Source organism: Numenius arquata, unplaced genomic scaffold, assembly GCF_964106895.1.
Source record: "Numenius arquata unplaced genomic scaffold, bNumArq3.hap1.1 HAP1_SCAFFOLD_424, whole genome shotgun sequence".
Lineage (NCBI taxonomy): Eukaryota > Metazoa > Chordata > Aves > Charadriiformes > Scolopacidae > Numenius > Numenius arquata.
This window is the reverse complement of record NW_027414471.1, coordinates 45375-66157: the sequence shown is the minus strand read 5'-3', so window position 1 is coordinate 66157 and position 20783 is coordinate 45375. Positions and strand designations below refer to the sequence as shown.

The 20783-nt window shown below is 53.0% G+C and overlaps 1 protein-coding gene and 1 pseudogene across 1 annotated transcript; one reads left to right on the top strand and one right to left on the bottom strand.

The window, feature by feature from the left end:
* Nucleotides 1-1796: 1796 nt before the first annotated feature.
* On the bottom strand, nt 1797-15292 carry LOC141478024 (carboxy-terminal kinesin 2-like). The gene is made up of 11 exons (XM_074167159.1): nt 15277-15292; nt 13885-14033; nt 13660-13788; nt 13304-13420; nt 13016-13189; nt 12770-12937; nt 12545-12683; nt 3211-3350; nt 2721-2794; nt 2311-2386; nt 1797-1841 (listed from the first exon to the last, which is right to left on the bottom strand). The coding sequence occupies exons 1-11, from the start codon at nt 15290-15292 to the stop codon at nt 1797-1799; spliced, it is 1227 nt and encodes a 408-aa protein (XP_074023260.1).
* Nucleotides 15293-16086: 794 nt separating this feature from the next.
* Nucleotides 16087-18942, top strand: LOC141478023 (PHD finger protein 1-like; annotated as a pseudogene).
* The last annotated feature ends 1841 nt before the right edge of the window (nt 18943-20783 follow it).

The window sequence follows — 20783 nt, the reverse complement described above, 5'->3', positions numbered from 1 at the left end:
GTGACAGAACTCAGAGGGTCATAATTAATGGAGCAGGGTCAAGCTGGAGGCCTGTAACCAGCGGTGTCCCCCAGGGGTCAATACTCAGCCCAGTCCTGTTCAACATATTCATCAATGACCTGGACGAGGGGACAGAGTGTATCCTCAGCAAGTTCGCTGATGACACCAAACTGGGAGGGCTGGTCGACACTCCAGAGGGCTGTGCCGCCATCCAGCATGACCTGGACAGGCTGGAGAGCTGGGCAGAGAAGAACCTCATGAGGGTCAACGAGGGCAAGCGTAGGGTCCTGCACCTGGGGAGGAAGAACCCCAGGCACCAATAGAGGTTAGGGATGGATCTTCTGGAAAGCACTACTGAGGAGAAGGATCTGGGAGTCCTGGTGGATAGCAAACTTTCCATGAGCCAGCAGTGCGCCCTTGTGGCCAAGAGGCCAACGGGATCCTGGGCTGCGTAGGGAAGAGTGTGGCCAGTAGGTGGAGGGAGGTCATTCTCCCCCTCTGCTCTGCACTGGTGAGGCCACAACTGGAATACTGCGTCCAGTTCTGGGCTCCCCAGTTCAAGAGAGACAGGGAACTACTGGAGAGAGTCCAACGCAGGGCAACAAAGATGACTGAGGGATTGGAGCATCTCCCTGATGAGGAAAGGCTGGGAGAGCTGGGGCTCTTCAGCCTGGAGAAGAGAAGGCTGAGGGGAGACCTTATCTGTGTTTACAAGCACCTAAAGGGTGGGTTGAAGGAGGATGGAGCCGGACTCTTTTCAGGGGTTCCCAGTGACAGGACGAGGGGCAACGGGCACAAGCTGGAACATGGGAAGTTCCATCCAAATATGAGGAGAAACTTCTTTCCTGTGAGGGTGGCAGAGCCCTGGAACAGGCTGCCCAGGGAGGGGGTGGAGTCCCCTTCCCTGGAGATCTTCGAGACCCGCCTGGATGCTCCCGAGCGATGTGCTCTGGGCAGCCCTGCTTCAGCAGGGGAGTTGGACCGGATGGTCTCTAGAGGTCCCTTCCAACTCCGACAACTCCGTGATTCCGTGACTGTCACATCGATGGGCCCCGCTACGGGCCGACAGGGACTATAAATGACCATCGTGCCCCACTGCAGTGGGGGACCCCTCCCCACCACCCACCCTCACCAAGGCCTGAGAGTCACGGAATGGGACCGGGACCTAACATGCCCCCCCCCCCGCCTTTTCCAGTGACCCCTCCCAGCCCCTTTACCCCCCCCCAAGATGCAACAGCCCCCCCGCACCTCCCCCCCTCAAAGCCTACAGGGACAGGCAGGTGCCCTCTGAGACCCCCCCAAACCACCCCCAGCACCACTAAATACTTCCTGATGCCCCTGAATGCCCCCAGCCCCCCCAAAGTCCCCCACAAACCCCCTCAAAGCCCTGGAGCCCCCCCAACCCACCCTTATGTTCATCTCTCAGTCCCTCAGACACCTCCTCCCCAGACCCCCCCTTTATGTTCATCTCACAGCCCCCCCCAAGGTCGTCGTTCCCCCCCCCCAGCGGCTAAAAGATGCCCTCGACCACCCCCCCAAACCCTTTATTATTAAAATAAATCACCCGTTTCAGCCCTTTGACTGTTTTTTTTGTTTCAATTAACTTTATTTTACTTTATTATTTTTATTTATTAAAAATAATCCAATTAAATCCAGTTACTTCAATTATTTTTACATTTATTTCAGATCAGCGCTCGGTGGCGGCAGCAGCGGTCCCCTCGCAGGGCGCCGCCATTTTCCCCCGGGACACGTGAGCGCGAACAACCAATCAGCGATGGGGCAGGAAGTGGCGGGGGTTACTTCCGGTTGGGGTGGGCCGTGCCCACCACGCACTGGTTCACCTGAGGGAGGGGGAGGGGGAGGGGGAAGGGGAAGGGGAAGGGGAAGGGGGGGGGTGTTGTGGGACCCCCCAGAACGGCCCTTGGACCCCCCCCCCCAAACACCTGCCCCTTCTCCAACAGCTCCAACCTCACCCAAATCTACCCCCGCCCTCCCAAAATAGCCCCCCCCGCAAATCTACCCCTTTTCCCCCAAAACAGCCCCCCAGCCCCAAACCTACCTCCCGTTGCCCCCAAAACAGCCCCCCCTTGACTCCCCCCCCACCCAAACAGTTCACCCCCAAATCACCCCCTGCCCCCAAATCTGCCCCAGTCCCCCCAGTTACACTCCGCTGCCCCCCCAACCATCCCCCCCTTCCCAAATCATCCATCCCCCAAAACCACATTAATGCCCCCCCCCCCCCGAAAATTTTCCCATTGCTTGTTTCCCAAATTATCCTTGAGCCCCCCCATCCAAACCTCCCCCCCCCACCTTGCTGGCGAAGCGCAGGGAGTTGAGGGTCTCGGAGAAGTTCTCCTCCAGGGGGGAGATGTTCACAAACATGAGCCTGGGGGAAGTCGCGGGGGTGTGGGGTGTCAAAGGGGCCCCCCCAAACCTCCCCCACCCCCCAATAACCCCAAACACCCTCCAGCCCCCCCACAACCCCCCCCAACCCCCTCACAAGCCTCCCCCCCAGCAACCCCTAGCCACAAAGAACCCCCAAGCCCCCCCACCCCCAAAACTCCCCCCAGCCTCCCCATCCCCCCCCACACCACCCCCAGGCCCCCCCAAACCTCCCTCAACCCTCCCACCCCCCAACCCGCTCCGGCCCCCCCCAAACCTCCCTCAACCCTCCCACCCCCCAACCCGCTCCGGCCCCCCCCAAACCTCCCCCCCCTCACATCTTGGCGGAGCCCCCCAGGGAGTTCTGCAGCAGGTAGGTCAGTTTGCTGTTGCAATAGGGAATGTGGGGCTCCTGTGGGGACAGCGGGGGTTCGGGGGGGGGGCCCTGAGGAACCCCCAAACCTCAGGCCCCACCCCCCCATTCCCAGTGCCCCCCCCTGACCCTCAGGGCCCTCCCCCACCCCCCCAATACCTTGTTGGAGAGGGCCATGAGGACGTGCCCCAGGGTGGGCAGGCTGGCATCAATGGGGGTCCTGAGGAACCCCCCAACCACCAGTGGCCCCCCCGATCCCCAGGGCCCCCCTGTGCCCCCCCCAACCTCCTCACAACCCCCAGGGCCCCCTTGTGCCCCCCCCCCCGCCTCCCCCTTTGTTGGAGAGGGCCATGAGGAGATGCCCCAGGGCTGGCATTGATGGGGTCCTGAGGAACCCCCAGTGCCCCCCCCCGCAAGCCCCAGGGCCCCCCCTGTGCACCCCCCAGGCCCCCTACCTTGTTGGAGAGGGCCATGATGACGTGCCCCAGGGCGGACAGGCTGGCGTTGATGGCCTGGGTCTCCCGCAGCCGCTCCCCCTGTGACAGCGACTTCTCCAGCCGCTCGCTACCCGCCAGGTCCACCAGGCTCAGCACAGCTGGGGGCACCCCAGAAAGGGGGGGGAAGAAGGGGTCACCCCAAAGCTGGGGCCACAGAGGGAGCAACCCCAAAAAGGGGGGGTCCCAAAAGGGCTCAGTCGAAACTGGGGGCTCTAAACCTGTGGCCCCCAAAGGGGGGACCCCGAAAGGGCTCAACCCTGATCATGGCCCCAAACTTGTGGCCCGGGAGGGGGCGGGGGGGGCCCAAACCAGTGGCCGTAGACTGGGTGATGATGCCGTGAAAGACGAAATCAGGACTCAATAGTCGGGATGACTATTAAGCAGGTATCCTTTATTGCAGCGCTGGACGCACAGGGGATAGCTCCTCCAAATGTGCGTGCCCGACAGAGTCAGTTTAACAACATATATGCACACCATACATACATATTCATGCAAGGAGTTTTAACATATTCATTAGTTTCCAGTAACTCATTACCATATGCTACCTCCCTCTTGGAGCCCCCCATTTGTCAGAGATAAGATAACATTGTGCTGGCCTCACAATTGCTATCTACATAGGTACCTTCCTGTCTTGTTACTTATCGTAGCTCTGCAGGGGTGTAGGCCCCTATTTGTGGTCAGCCAAGTTGTATTTGCTAACTCATACTTAGGTAAGCAAACCTTCAAGCCATACCTAGCCTTATTCTTTAATTCAATCCCCCCTTTTCTTTATGCTATTGCAAATTCTTTTGCATAATTTTGTTTACAGTCCATAATACATGTACTTGTTGAGCAACAGTTCGTACTTTCCACCACAGCCAAATGTTGAGAATAGTCAGCAGTAGGGCTGCAAAAATCAGCACTAGTACAGGATGCACTAGGAAATTGAAAACCTGTGCAGCAGTTGGAGATTTTAGTGAGGTATTTAGAAAAATGTCCCACCAATGATGTTCACCAGTTTTCTCAATGGCTGTGATGATGTTCTTTATTTCTACAGTATCATGCTGGACTTGCCATAATGTTCGTTTCGAAGCTTCCTTCACCCTCTTTAGCAACATTTTAATGTCTGGGTGGGAAAGCATTTTCTTCAGGACATTAATGTCCATTCCAATCTGTAATTTAGGTATATCATTGTATAGCATGAAACTGTCAGAGATCAACTGAGAAGTGGTTATTGGAGCAGAATAATTAAAATCACAACCTTGTATCTTGGTAAAATTACAAACACAAAAGTTAGTTCCATTTGTTTCTTCTTCACAAGTATCAATGCTGACATTAACACAACTAGTCCTTATACAGACACATCCTTTTCCTACATAATACACCTGTGATTGAGCATGTTCTGAGGGAAGCATCTCAAACGTGCATGTACTGTCCTCTGTGTCTAAGCACAAATCTTCGTTTTCAATTACTGCATTCTCACAAACATATCCTAGTTGTTCCTTTGGGATGCAGGCTTCGGTACTAATGGTCTGCCATTTTCTTATATCATCATTATATTTTGCCCAAACATTATAGTTTATTGGTCTGACTACTACATCTTGATGGATTGCCCCTAGTGCTAAAATAGGGAAAATATCCCATACCTTTGCCTTTTGAATTGTCAGCACGTAGGCTTCAATTCGTTCTTTTGTGTCATCATAGGTGAAATTAACTAATTGCCACCAAGCCTGATGTTTTAATTCGAATGGGGTGGTAGTATCGTTCTTAGCGATAATTTCTCTAATTTCCTGTGGTAGGTTTCCTGACATCCCTTCTCTGATTATATCAGAAACCACAGATTGTATCCAAAGTTGTGTTTGTATACACTGAATGGCAATAGAGACATTTCCTTGTAGTCCTTTTACAAAAGTTGCTACTGCTTGGAAATCCTCAGTAGTATGGTTAGATAATAGGGAAATGAAATCAACAGTTAATTGCTGAGTTTCAGCCAGAGTGATTAAAGATGACCTTAGTGGTACTTCTAGCCTTCCTAAATCAGAGGTGACTGTGCTCAGTTTATTAATTATTACTTCCTGATCAATCGAGTTTAAAACTCCTAGTCCAGATCCAAACCATCCTGTTAAATCTCTCTGTTTCCTTGAGTGGTGAGCTCTGGAATGTAACCATGCCTTCCATCCTTTAAGACTTTGCGAAATAAAAGGTAAGCATTCTGATTTCATCTGAGATATATCAGCTTGTACCTTTACCCGTACCTTCTTTAAAGAATATGTGGGGTCCAGAAATAATTTCTGCTCATTGGATTGTCTCACTACATAAGGGCCTGCGAACGAAAGGTTATGGTATTTCACAGCACATTTAGCTGGTTCAAACAGAGGGATGGTGGTTGGACTTGGAGTAATTATATTTCTCCGAGGCACATAGAGCACAAAGGGGAATAGAAATGTTGCTGCACGGCTTTCTAGACTCCATAGTGCGCATATCTTATAAACTGCTTCTCCTTTATTTACTATAGTAAGGCTACATTGAGGTTGCTGACATGTAGCCTTCAAAGCAGTTGTTGGTACTTCCCATATGGTAAATTTCCCTTTTTCAGTGCTATTGTATTTTATATTTATAGTGATGTTTTCAGCCTTTTCAGATGCATTACAAGTAACCCTACTCCTAAAGGTAAATGTTTGAGTGAAAGTTTTTATCTCCTTTTTGCATGCTATATTTTCCCTATATATTACATAATTTTTATATATTACTGGTGCATTATAATTGAGAATAGTATTTGAACGTTTCACTTCTGGAAAGGGGATAAGTTGGGGAGAGAGAGTATCCATACCATGTGTGGCGGTTATATCCTTTGGGACTAAAATCAAGGCCGCTTGTCAGTATGATCTTATAATTTCCCTTGCATCATGTATAACTCCTATGCACCTAATCATTGAACTAACTTTAGGTTGGACCTCTGCTCGACAGTAATCTTGGTGGAGTGTACATACTGCTGAAAATATGCATTGTTGTGGCTCTTCTAAATTATATACATAAATGCCAACCGTTATTACAGTGGTTAAGTACACTTGTGTCATATCAAATTTACATGCTTTATCAATCAAGCTGTTTTCTCTTATTTCAAAGGATGGTATCTGTTGTGAATCTCCCCAGTCTCTTTTAATCTGGCCATCAATTTTTAAAACTGTGTATACCTTAGTCTTTTTATATGTGATATTCAGACCTGCATTGCCCAAATGTCCATTCCTGGTCCAGTCTTCGGGGTCGGGGACATCATCTAGGTCTTGATGGGTGGTGCAGTTCTCTGTCCATCCAGCTGTGATGTAGAAGATCACAATAATGATCTCCGGAATCGCAGTTTTGCTGATCCGGTACATTCGGAGGTCCATTTCTGCTCAAATTGGGGATCTTCCTTATGCCTCGGAGCCGTCTTTTGTAATCTTAGTTTTAAAGGTCCTAAAGGTTCAGAAGTCCACTGCTTGTCTGGAGCTTTTTTCACTCGAGAGTAGTGAATCCAGGACGGCTGCTCCTTCACCTTGATTGCAGTGAAGGTGGTCAGTAACACTTGAAATGGTCCGGTCCACCTCTCTTCCAGTGGATTGCCTGAAAAATTTTTGATATAAACCCAATTTCCAGGACTAAAGGGATGGATAGCGTGATCCAATCCCTTAACTCTAGTTCCTAGGACACTCTTATTGATTTTCTCTAATTGTTTTCCCAAAGAAATAACATATTTTTGTAAATAAGAATTACCCAACTGGTTTAAATCTTCTCCTTTATATTTTGTCTGGTATGGTCTCCCACATAATATTTCAAAAGGGCTTAGGTTTTCTTTAGCTCTTGGCTTTACACGTAGTCTAAGCAGAGCTATGGGTAATGCTTGATACCAATACAAATCTGCTTCTTGACATATTTTGGCTATCTGCTGTTTTATCATGTGATTCATTTTTTCTACTTGCCCACTGGCCTGCGGCCTATATGGGGTGTGTAACTGCCAATCAATTCCCAATAGTTTGCTAACTTGCTGCACTATTTGTGCACAAAAGTGAGTACCTCTATCTGATGAGATGACTATAGGTACCCCAAATCGAGGTATTATCTCGTTCAATAACACTTTAGTCACTTCTCTTGCCTGGTTTGTTCTACAGGGAAAAGCCTCTGGCCATCCAGAAAAGGTGTCTGTAAGCACCAATAAGTACTTATACCCCCCTTTTCTTGGGAGTTCGGAAAAATCGATTTGCCAATGGTCTCCTGGTATGTTTCCTTTCCCAATAGTTCCTAACTGTATTCGATTACCTGTGTTGGGGTTATTTCTCAAACATGTTTCACACTGCTGAGTCACCTGTCGAACAGTGGTATATAAATTCTTCCCTATCCATCTTTGGCCTAAAAATTTATATAACGAATCTGCTCCCCAATGTGTCTTATCGTGTTCTTCTTTAACAAGTCCCCACACTAGTTTGGCAGGTATAATCATTCTACCATCACTCAAATGAGCCCATCCCCGGGAAGGAACTTGTCCTCCTAATTCTCGTATGAACTCCTCATCTAATCTAGAATATTTAATGCCCTCGTGGTCATCCAGGTCTTGATTTCTATTGTCTGGAATTAAGGCTAGAATTTGTTCTTTCTGTATTCTTTCTGCTGCCTGTTTAGCCTCATAATCAGCCAATCTGTTACCTCTTTCTTGGTCAGTGTTACCCCTCAGATGTCCTCGACAATGCATGATGGCGACGCTAGCTGGTAACCGTACTGCCTCCAGTAGACGAAGTATTTCTTCTGCATGTTTGCTTTGTTTTCCTTGTGCGGTTAGCAATCCTCGTTCCTTCCAGACTGCTCCATGAGCATGAACAACTCCAAAGGCATATTTGGAGTCTGTCCATATATTTATCCTTTTCCCTTTCGCCAGTTCCAAAGCCCTAGTCAAGGCAATAATCTCAGCCTTTTGAGCTGATGTCCCGGTAGGCAATGGTTGGGATTCAATTACCTTATTTGTTGTGGTCACTGCATATCCAGCCTTACGGATACCTTGTCGGACAAAGCTACTTCCCTCCGTAAACCAGGAGTCCTGTGCATCCTGCAGGGGTTCTTCTTTCAGATCTGGTCTGCTAGAATACACAGCCTCTATTGTTTCCAAACAGTCATGTGTTAGTGGTTCGGTTGTTGCTCCACTACGGAAAGAAGCTGGGTTCACAGTGTTAGTCCTGGTATTTCAGAAACCTGGATGGGGAAAGCCAGTGATTCCCTTTTTGTTCTAATACAGCGGATACAGTATGCGAAACCAACACTGTCATCTTCTGGCCCAAGGTAAATTTCCGGGCTTCCTCAATATTTAGTATTACGGCCGCTACCGCTCGTAAACATCCTGGCCATCCTTTACTTACTTCATCTAATTGTTTAGAGAAATAAGCTACAGCTCTTTTGTATGGTCCCAGCCGCTGAGCTAAAACTCCTAGAGCTATTCCTTGTTTCTCATGAGAAAAGAGCCAAAAAGGTTTGGTTACATCAGGCAAGCCCAAGGCCGGGGCTCTCATGAGTTCCTTTTTGAGTATTTCAAATGCGTTCTGAGCTTCTTTGGACCATATCAATCTAATGGGATTATTTTTCAAAAGTTCATATAAAGGTTTCACTATTATTCCGTAGTTATAAATCCATAATCGACACCAACCTGTCATTCCCAAGAAGGTTCTGAGTTCTTTTACCGTCTGAGGAAGTGGGGTTTTACAGATGGCTTCTTTTCGTTCAGTTCCCAACTCCCGTTGTCCTCCAGATAATTCATATCCCAGGTAGGTCACTTGCTGTTGTACCATTTGAACTTTCTGTTGAGAGACTCGATATCCATTTAGTCCAAGAAAGTTTAACAAGCTCACAGTCCATTGGATACACTCAGGTTTGGTTTCAGTTGCTATTAACAGGTCATCCACGTATTGTAAAAGGGTTCCATTTTTGGAAGGAGGCTTCCATCCCTCAAGCTCACGTGCTAATTGATTTCCGAAAATTGTTGGACTGTTTTTGAAACCTTGGGGTAACACTGTCCAAGTAAGCTGGGTTTTCCTACCAGTGGTAGGGCTTTCCCATTCAAAAGCAAACAACTTCTGACTTTCTTTAGCCAAAGGCAGACAAAAGAATGCATCTTTTAGGTCTAATACTGTAAACCATACCTGACTGTTTTTCAATTTGGTAAGTAATGTATAGGGATTGGCAACTACAGGGTGTAAATCTTTAACAATTTTGTTTATTTCTCTTAGGTCCTGAACTACCCGATAAGTTCCATTTGGTTTCTTTACCGGCAGTATGGGGGTGTTATATTCTGATTCACATTCCACTAGTAGTCCATGTTGTAAAAAGTTCTTAATTGGACCTTCTATCCCTCTGCGATCTTCTAATCTCAGGGGGTATTGTTTTTGACGTATTGGGCTTGCTCCCTCCTTAAGTTGTATTACTATGGGGGTAGCGTGTTTCGCCCTTCCTGGAGTCCCTGTAGCCCAAACCCCTGGATATACCTGATTAATGATTTCTTCAAGTTCGGGTGATGACACAGTGGGCTTTTCAGAGTGCATTAGGGCTAGGCTCAAAATTTCAATCAACTGATCTTCTTTCACTTTTAATTCCATGGCTCCTTGATTAAAAACTATCACTGCTCCTAATTGCTCTAATAAATCTCGCCCTAACAGTGATTTGGGGGAATGTGGCAAGTATAAAAATCGATGTATTCCGATCTGTTTTCCTAATTTAAATCTAAGGGGTTCCGAAAAGAACGCCTTTCTCTGCTGGCCAGTGGCTCCTATTACATTTACAAAATCCTTGCTTACAGGCATTAATTCTTGATTTCTAACTATCAATTCAAATCGTTTTGCCACCTTAGAGGGATCATCTCGATACCCTCTAGCTACCTCCTTCCAGTCATTTAAATCAGTGGTGGAAAACGGAATTTTCACTCTAGCTGGTCCACTAGATCCCATTACTTCCCGTAACGGGGCTAGGAGTTGTGGAGCTCTCTGAGTTTTGCTCCTGGTTCTTGCAGTAACTGGAGTAAAAGCAGTTGCCGCTTCCCCTTCTTCCTCACCGCTACCGCCACCCTCTGTCTCAGGGAATGGCGACTGGGGTGGAGAAAGCGGATCTGGCAATGGAGGGGGGGGCATTCCCAAATCCTCAAGCTGATCTTCTGTTTCCTCTTTCCTCTTACTGGATTCTGTCACTTTTAAACACCTTTGTCCAATACTACATGCCGAGCAACATCTCTTCATTTTCTGCTGCCCCTTCCTTTTATCTTTATGTTCTTTCTCGAGGGACAAAACTAAAGGGTCTTGCGGTGGTATATTAAATCCGCAGTCCTTTTGCCATTCAGGATGATTTCGCAAAGTGAAAAACATATCCGCATACATAACCTCATCCCATTTTCCTTCTCTCCGTAAGAACAACATCAACTGCAACATAGTATTATAGTTTAGGGTTCCATTAAGAGGCCACTTTTCTCCATCATCTAATTTGTATAAGGGCCACCATTGATTACAATATTTTATCAAAGTTTTCTTATTCACGTTCCCACCTGACGGTCCTCCTATATTTTTCCAATGTTTTAAAATACATCCTATGGGGCTCTTTTTCACAATTCCGCCACTTTGCTGTTCCCCCATATTTGCTAATTTAACACAGTACAGTTAGAGGATACAATCTGTCTCCTCAATATTCCTCCCACTGCATCCACAGCTGGCAATTAGGGCACTCAAGATCAGTACAATCTGAATTAGACCCAAACCAGTGAAAAAATCTTAAAACAATTTTAACACTTAACACTTATTGTTTGCTTTACACCCGTTATCTGGGTGGAAAGGACAATATCCATTTATATGACCGATCATATTCATCCAGTCAACCAAATATACTCGCTTTGTTCATCTCCGGCCGCACCCCTCGCGGGATAACGGAACCGCGGATCAGAACTCCACACTCGCTTCGCAGCTGTGCCGCGTCTCAGTCATACAAGAGCTAGCTCAATTCATTCACACACCTTTTACCAAATCCAAATCAACTTTCAATAAACAATTCCTTTAAACAGTTCCAATTTCAATACCGATAAGTTACTACCACCACAAAGTACGTTAATGCAAAGGTACTTAGCTTTACTCGCGACCGTACCTAACGTACTAAAACCAAGTGTATGAAATACAAAAGTACAAAACACAGCATGTGCTCATACCCGCATACACAAACCAAACCAAGTGTACGAAATACAGGAGTACAAAGCACAAAATGTGCCTGTACCCGCGTACACAAACCAAGTGTATGAAATACAGAAGTACAAAGCACAAAATGTGCCTATACCCGCATACACAAACCAAACCAAGTGTACGTAATGCAAGAGAGCGCAGCACAACCTGAGTTGCGCAGCACAACTCACGTACACAGTATGCCCTCAGGCACTAGTAGCCTGGCATACAGCGCCCTGCGTAGGACGTCTCCTACGACTTATGGGAACCCCAAATGACCGGTTCCAAAAACCAAAACTCTTTTTTTTTTTTTTTTTTTTTTCTCTAATTTTTCTTAAAAGAATACCTTATTTTCTAGATGGTCCTTGTCTGCCCCCGCAGTGATCCGTATGAGGCGAGGAGTCCCTCCGGGAAGATCCCGGGGGTACCCTAGGGAGTCCTGTTCTCAGAGGGTCCTGCAGCCGAGCAGAGAGGGTCCCACCTGGGGTGCCAGAATTGATGCTGTGAAAGACGAAATCAGGACTCAATAGTCGGGATGACTATTAAGCAGGTATCCTTTATTGCAGCGCTGGACGCACAGGGGATAGCTCCTCCAAATGTGCGTGCCCGACAGAGTCAGTTTAACAACATATATGCACACCATACATACATATTCATGCAAGGAGTTTTAACATATTCATTAGTTTCCAGTAACTCATTACCATATGCTACCTCCCTCTTGGAGCCCCCCATTTGTCAGAGATAAGATAACATTGTGCTGGCCTCACAATTGCTATCTACATAGGTACCTTCCTGTCTTGTTACTTATCGTAGCTCTGCAGGGGTGTAGGCCCCTATTTGTGGTCAGCCAAGTTGTATTTGCTAACTCATACTTAGGTAAGCAAACCTTCAAGCCATACCTAGCCTTATTCTTTAATTCAGTGACCCCTAAAATGTCACCCCAAACTGGTGGTCCCTAAAGGGTTGCCTATAGAGAGTGTCCCCGAAGGCTCCCCCTATAGAGGGTACTCCAAAACCAGGTACCCCCAAGGATTATCCCCAAACTGGGTGGCCCCCCAAGGTCCCAGCGCCCCCCCCAAAGGGGTCCCCCCCCCCCTACTCACAGGCGCAGCGGAGGCCGCGGGCCCGGTGGTGGCCCTGGATGTGGAGCTGGAAGATGCAGTGGCTACGGGAGGAGCGGTCGTTCAGCGCTGTCTGGGCCACCGAGCGGTTGGTGGCCGCCGTCTGCAGCAGCCCCAGCACCTGGAGGGGGGGGACACACACAGACACCCCGTCACCCCCAAACCCCAGCGCTAACGGGGTGGGGGGGTAAAGGGGGGGTCCCCTACCTCCTCCTCGCAGGCGATGGGGACGCGGCGCAGGTTGGGGACGTGCAGCTCCTCGCTGGCCGCGCTGACTCGACGGATCTCCAGCTCGGGCCCGCGTTCCCCCCGGGGCCCCAGTAGATCCCACAGGGACTCGTTGTAGATCTCCAGGAAACTGGCGCTGAAACCATACTGCCCACCGCCATCACAGCCAGCCCCAAACCCCCCAAAAAGGAATTAATCCTCTCTTTTTTTTTTTTTTTAACTCACTTCCCAGCCCTTTTCCCCCAGTTCCTGGGCTCCCTGGAAAAGCTGCCGCACGGCGCGAGGGATCACCCCCCTGCTCTGCTCGTCCGCCCCCTCCGGCCCCTCCATCGTGTAGGTCTTTCCGCTCCCCGTCTGCCCGTAGGCGAAGATGCAGACGTGGTACCCGTCCAGCGCTGACTGGGGGGGGGAAGAGGTGGCAAGAGAGGTGAGGAGGGGGCTGTTTGCCATTTTGGGGGGGGGGGTGGTGGGGGTTCAGGGGGAGATTTCGAGGGGAGGGGGGGAATCTGGGACCTGCACCAGCAGCGCGATCTCCTCGAAGATCTCCTGCTGGGAGGCAGCCGGGGGGAAGACGCGGTCGAAGCTGAAGTTGTAGCGTACGTCGCCTCGGGACTCGCGCCCCAGGTGAGACTTTTTCTGGGGGGAAAAAGGGATTTTTTTGAGGGGTCCCCAACTCCATCCTCAGGTCCCCTGGGTGAGCAGGAGCTGGAAAGCCCCCCTTTTGTCCTTAAAAAACTCATTTTGAAAGATGCCGGTGCTGATTGGTCTCATTAGGGGGGACTAACGATGGCGGGGGGGGGGGTTGTTAGTGGCAGAGACCCAACAACCTGGGGAATTCAACGGGGGGGGGCACCCCCAAACTGACTCACCTCATCTGGCCTGGAGAGCACCAGCACAGTGTTGTCCTCAGGGGGGAACTGGAGAAGCTCCAGCCCCCTCTGGTGCTCCTGCTCCTCGGGCAACACCGGCCGCACACGGCAAAAGACACGGATGTTGCCCTGCAGAAGGGGAAGAGCCGTGATTTTGGAGGTACGGGGCGGGGGATTCAGATGATTTCCCACCCCACCCCCCCCCAGACCCTCTCCCGGCTTCACCTTGAGCTCCTGGACCAGATTATGGAGACGACGACGCTCCATCTCCTGCCCGTGGAGCTGCTCCCCCTGCTGCTCCACCTTCTGCTTCTGGGCGGCTGCCTCCAGTCGCAGCTCGGCTGCCAGCGCTGCCTCCGCCCGCAGGTGCCCCTCTGTCACCTGCAGCTGGACCTGGGGGGGGAGGAGAACAGCCCTCGGTTAACACAGGAGGGGGAAAGACTGGCTCCGCAGGGGTGGAAAAGCAGCCCTGGTTGGGGGGACGCACACACACAGAAACCAGCCTCGACTGCGGGGTGCTGAGACAGCCCCGCTCCCGGGTGGCGCTTTGGGGCTGAGAGCAATCGGAGCAGAAAACCACCTTTTTTTTTATTTTTCTCCTCATTTTGCTGGAGGAAAGCAGGGAGATCTCCCCCCTCCGTGACCCACCTCCCTTTCCTGCAGCGCGGCCGCCAGCGCCCTGGCCTGCCCTTCGGCCTCGGCCACCGCTCGCCCCCCTTCCTCCACCTCCTCCTCCAGACGCCGCTTGTCCTCTGCCAAGCGCTGCGCCTCCCTCCGCCATTGATCTCTCTCATCCCGGCAGCTCGTCAGCTCCTTCTCCGTGCTCCTGGGGGACACGCACACCTCGTGTTAGGGGGGGGAAGTGACACCCCAATTCCCGGGGTGGGGGGCGGGGGGGGTCTCACTCCAGGCGGAGGGTGAGGAGGGTCCCCTGCTGCTGCTGTTCCTGCAGCTCCTTCTCCTGCTGCTCCAGGCGCTGGCGCAGCTCCTTCTCCTGCTGCTCCAGCCCGCTCTCACCCGGCGGCTGTCCCCCAGCGCAGCCCGCAGGGACATCAGAGGGGAGACAACTGTGGGGACACGGGAGGGGTTGGGGATATGAGGGGACATGGGGGGGGCACTCGAGGGGACACTGGGAGTTGGGGGCTCCAGGGGGACATCGGAGGGGAGACAACTGTGGGGACACGGGGAAAATGGGAGAGGGGCTTGGGGACGCCAAAGGGGCGCCTGTAAGGAGGTGAAGAGGGACTTGGGGAACACCGGGTGACATGGGAGGGGTGGCCCCGGGGACACCAAGGGAGTTGGGGGACACCAAGGGACTGGTCCCATCACTCACCAGGCCGTGGGGCGGCTGCAGCGGCCAGTTGAGGGGGAGGGACACGGGGGAAGGGACATGGAGGGAGGGAGGGTGGGCTCCCAGTATGGTACTGGGACCAGTGCCACTCCCCCAGCCCCAGTCCCTACTCCCCTCCCCAGTTCCCCCCCCCCCAAACCCAGTCCCTACTCCCCTCCCCAGTTCCCCCCCCCCCCCCCCCAAACCCAGTCCCTACTCCCCTCCCCAGTTCCCCCCCATCGCTGTGTGAGCCCCCCCCCGGACCGAGACCCCCTCCGATTGGGAACCTGCCCCCTCCCCCATTCCTCCATGACCCCCCCCAGGCTGGGACACCCCCCCCCCCAAACTGGGAGCCCCCTCCAATCCAAGACACCCCCTCCAAACTGGGAGCCCCTCCCGTTCTTCCCTGAGCCCCCCCAGTCCGAGACCCCCCCAAAGTGGGACCCCCCCCAGTCCTGCATGGGCCCCCCCAAACTGGAAGCCCCGCCTATTACTCCATGAGCCCCCCCCCCCAAGATCTGGACCCCTCCTCAAATTGGCACCCCCCCTCAGCCCCATTCCTTTGGGGGGGGTCCCCCCAAATCCTGCCCCCCCCCCAATCCCCTGCGTGAGCACCCCCAGATTGGGACCCCCCCCAACTGGGAGCCCCCACGTCCCAGCATGCCCCTCCCCCTGCCCCCACTGCAAGCCACCCCAAACTGGGACCCCCCCAAACTGGGACCCTGCCCCCATCCCAGCATGCCCCCCCCCCTAAAACTGGCACCCCCCCAAACTGGGAGCCCCCACAGTCCAAGACACCCCCCCAAACTGGGAGCCCCTCCCATTCTTCCCTGAGCCCCCCCAGTCCGAGACCCCCCCAAAGTGGGAACCCCGCCCAATCCTGCATGAGCCACCCAGGCTGGGACCCCCCCAAACTGGGACCCTCCCACCATCCCAGCATGCTCCCCCCCCAAACTGGGAGCCCCTCCCAGCCCCATTCCTTTGGGGGGGTGGGGTGGTAAATCCTGCCCCCCCCCGATGCATTTTTGGGGGGGGGTGTCCCTAGCTGAGGGTCACCAGCTCCAACCCCCCCCCCCCCAACAGGCACCCAGGATGTGATGGCGAGCGAGGCGGGGCCCCCCCCCAGCCGCGCCCCCCGCTGCCCCCCCCCAGCCGCCCCCCGCTTTTGGGAGGGCCAGGACGTCCTGGACGTTGGACGGACGGGCTCCTCTACCTGGGCACCATCAAAAAAGTGGGTGCCCGACCCCCCTAAATGCCCCCCTCCCCCCAAATGGCCCCTCCCATTTTAACACACACCCCCCTTTTTTTTTTTGCCCCCCCCCCCCCCCCCCCCCCCGGTGGACACGGGGCGCCGGGGCTGCCTGGTGCAATTCGAGGATAATTCCCAATTCCTCGTCCTTTGGAAAGACATCAGCCCCGGTAAGAGCCTCCTCCTAAATTAATGAACCTTCCTTTAATTAATGAACCCCCCCCTCTCCTTTAATTAATTACCCCCCCGTTGTTAATTGCCCCCCCCCCCCCCGCTAGCGGCAGTGCCGGGTGAGGAACAATCCTGCTGCGTCTGCTCCGGCCGAGCCCTGAACCCCGAAAACCTCCTGGTTCGCTGCGAGAAGTGCGGCCATGGTGAGTGTGCCCCCCCCCGCACCTATTCCGGGGACACCCCCCCCCAAAATGTAACAGCCCCCCCCCCCAAAGCCTACCACCAGCAGTGCCACCTCCCCGCCGCCCACCCCGCCGGACCCTGGATGTGCCGCCGCTGCGTCTTCGCCGTGGCCACCAAGGTGAGCCCCAACGAGGGGGGGGGGCGAGGGGTGTTTTGGGGGGGGGCACCACACGGGACGCCCCCCTCCCCTTCATTTCCCTCCCCCCCCCCCTTCCTTGTCCCCGCAGAGGGGGGGGGCGCTGAAGAAGGGCCCCCCCAAGCCAAGGCGATGCTCAGCATGAAGGCGGTGCTGCCCTAACCAGCTGAAGACCCTGGAGTGGGACCCCCCCCACCTCGCCAACCGCCAGCAGTGCTACTGCTACTGCGGGGGGCCCGGCGAGTGAGTACAGACCCCCCCCCTACCCCCCCCCCGCTTTGCAATTTCGGGGTGCCCCCCCCCCTTAAATTAATTAATTAATTAATCCCCCCCCCAGGTGGAACCTGAAGATGCTGCAGTGCCGGGGCTGCGGGCTGCGCCCAGTGGTTCCACGAAGCCTGTACCCAGTGTCTGAGCAAACCCCTGCTCTACGGGGACCGGTGGGTCCGGGGGGGGGGGCAAGGGGGGGGAAAAGGGGTGACACCACCCCCACCCCCCCCCTCCGGCTTCCTAATGGGGGGGGACACACTGTTAAATCCCCCCCTCCCCCCCGCTTTGAAATTCTTGCCCCCAGGTTTTACGTCTTCGAGTGCTGCGTCTGCACCGGGGGGGTCGAGAGCGTCCGGCGGCTGCCGCTGCGGTGGTGAGGGGGGGGGGGGACCCCCAACTGCACCCCCCCCAACTGCACCCCCCCCCAACTGCACCTCCCCCCCCCCAAATCGCACCCCCCGAACTGCACCCCCCGGCATCCCTCAATCTGCAGCCCCCAAACTCCACCCCACCCCCCCAGCACCCCCCCAATGCACCTCCCCCACCCTGTACCCCCCCCCAAACTGCACCCACCCCCCCGCACCCCCTCATTTTTGGGGTCCCTCCACCCCCTCCACCCCCCCTCATTTTTGGGGGCCCCCCCAGGGTGGACATTGCCCCCCCATCACCCCCCATTTTTGGGGGTTTCCCAGAGAATCGTTCCCGTCATCACTCTGTATTTTTGGGGGCCCCCCCCAGGACACCCTTCCCTCCACCCCCCCTGATTTTTTTTGGGGCCTCCCCCTTATTTTCGGCCCCCCCCCAGGGTGGACGTCGCCCACCTCATCCTCTACCACCTGAGCGTCTGCTGCAAGAAGAAATACTTCGACCTGGAGCGGGAGATCCTGCCCTTCGCCAACGCCAACTGGGACGCACTGCTGCTGGGGCCGGTACGGGGGGGGCCCGCACCCCAAAAACCACGGGCGGGGGTCGGGGAGGGGTGGTCTCACCCCCCCCTATGCCCCTGCAACCCCCCCCCCCCCCTGCAGCTCGCCGAGACCCCCAAAGGGGAGCACTACGGGCAGCTGCTGGGGGCTCTCAGCGCCCACAAGGACAGGTGGGTGCCTCCCCCCCCCCCGAACCCCCAAACCCCTCCTGACCCCCCCACCCCTCAGCACCCCTAAATCCTTCCTGATGCCCCTGAATGCCCCCAGCCCCCCACGAACCCCCCCCAAAGCCCCCCAGACCCCTGCCCCCATGTTCGCTTCTCAGCCCCCCCAGCCCCCCCCTCTCCCCCAGGTTCATCTCAGAGCCCCCCCCAAAGCCCCCCCTCCAAGCCCCCAGCCCCTCCCAGACCCCCTAAAAGACCCCCCCCGACCCCTCCAAACCACCCCAAAGGCCCCCCCCAGCCCCCTCCCCAAACCCTTCCTCCTCCCCAGGTTCATCTCTCAGCCCCCCCAAAAGCCCCCCCCTCCCCCAAACCACCCCAGAGCCCTCTCCAGACCCCCACAAGACCCTCCCCCCAAACCCAAGGCCCCCCCATCAGGCCCCCCCCCCCAGCCCACCCCAGAAGCGCCTCTCCCCCCCCAGGTTCATCTCAAAGCCCCCCCCAAAGCTCCGAAGCCCCCACTCCAAGCCCCCAGCCCCTCCCAACCCCCTAAAAGACCCCCCCCCGAAACCACCCCACAGCCCCCCCACAGCCCCCCCCCACCCCATCCTCCCCCCCCAGGTTGATCTCTCAGCCCACCCCAGCAGCCCCCCCCCCTCGACCCCCCCTCTCCTCCCAGGTTCATCTCGGGCCGGGAGATGAAGAAGCGCAAGGGGCTCTTTGGGCTGCACACGCGGGCGCCCCCCCCGCTGCCCCCCGCTTTCCTGGGGGGGCCCCCCTGTTATAGTTTAAAATAAAAAAGGCTAAGTCTGAAATAGATTCACTAAATGTTTATTAAGGTAGGAAAGCAAAAACAGCGCTGGGCGGCCGGGGAGTCACAGCTCCACCAAAGGCTCGCAAATTCAAGCAAACTGAACATCTCTTTTTATCCTCACAGAGGTCGGGTTCGACATCTTCAGTACGCCCCTCTGCTTCTTCCGTTATCTTTACTCCCTCTGGTCTGTCTTGCTTCACAGCGGTTTCAAGGCAATGTTGGTTGTAAATTAGTTTACACCCTTCCCCTTCTACACGATTGATTAGTTACAAAGTTAAAACAGGGATAACATTGGGGTTAAGCTTATCTTGTAAAAACAGGACATTCCTATACAGTTTAGTAATATAATATAGTGGACGTCTCTTCTTGTTAGGGAGTTCTCAAGACTGCCACAATAAATTACAATCCAGCTTCAGGGGAGTTTTGCAGGTGGTGGTGGCATAATTAGCTTGTGCCATCTCTTACATACATTTGGTTAATACAAAGATAAACATTCACTTACATGGACACATTTTGATAGCATTGCAGTTTGTGTAAGTCAGGACTTTCTTACACTATGTACAACAGAAATGGATAATCCTAAGATTTGATCAGCAACAAATCTTCCTCAGCTATCCATTACAATTCCCCCCTTTTCTTTTATTCACACATCCTACTTTGCTGATCAAATCTTGACAATACTTCACACGCGGCTCAGTTTCTTCTTTTTAACTCTGTGCTTTTTCTTTACAACTCGATTAGGACCTACAGCCTGCAGCATTTTTGTTTCCTGTTTTTGGATAAATATTAGCCCACCCCTATCAGTTCCAGGCTCCCAAACCCTTATGCCCCAAGTTTTCCCAGTCAACCACCCGGGATCTTGATGCTGCAATATCAATATTTTTAAAGATTTACAGTTTCCATCTCCTAATTCTAGTGTTGCCCCACTACTATCATAGCTTGGCTGGGTGCACCCTTCAGGCCACCAAGTAACATTGAGATATTTGTCTGGAGACGTGACTGGCCATCTGGCGGTGGCTATGGTTTCGCAACCCCAATAGGCACAATAATGATGATTAGGGTGATTACAGTAACCTTTTCCCGGATTTGAGCTGGGACACCAATAGGTAGCCCTTACATTCACCCAGGGTTCACACCCTGTGCCCCCAGGAAATCCCACTGCAGCTCCTATTAGTTCGCAATTGGTTAAATTAAAAGAGGGTGCTCCCGCGGTAATATTCATTGGGAGGATCCTGGCTTCATTCCAACTGGAGATAGTCCAATTAAAGGGCTGATGTGGATACCCTAATATCCTGGATATTAAAAGACTTAGTAAGATAACAGCCTTCATTTCCCCACAGTTCAATACCTCTCTGCCTTCCTCGTCTACTCTTTTGCGGAGAGCAACGGGATTTCAGTATCTTCTCGGCAGCAGCAGGTAGTCTTCAGGGGAACCCAGCTGGTATCCTGTCAACAATTTAAATATTTCCACCTGTTTGGCTGTTGTGCCCGTTTCCAGACAAATTCTATGGCACACAGTCTTAGAACTTTATACCAGTCCGTTTCATATACTTCCCAAAGTTCAGGTATTGACAATTCCCATCCACAAAATAATTTACAGATCTCCACTGGATCATCTGGTTCCCGGATATACCTTAAGTCTTTACGACATTTCATGCAATAATTTTGCCTGTTAAATGAAACACAAGACCATTTTCTGTTACAATTTAAACGCTGGCATACAACCCAACATAAGTGCCCAGAGGTAGGGTGTTTTAGACAGGGTATTCCACGGGGACCTCCTATCCCGGATGACACATGTATTTCTGTTTCTGTTTCACAACA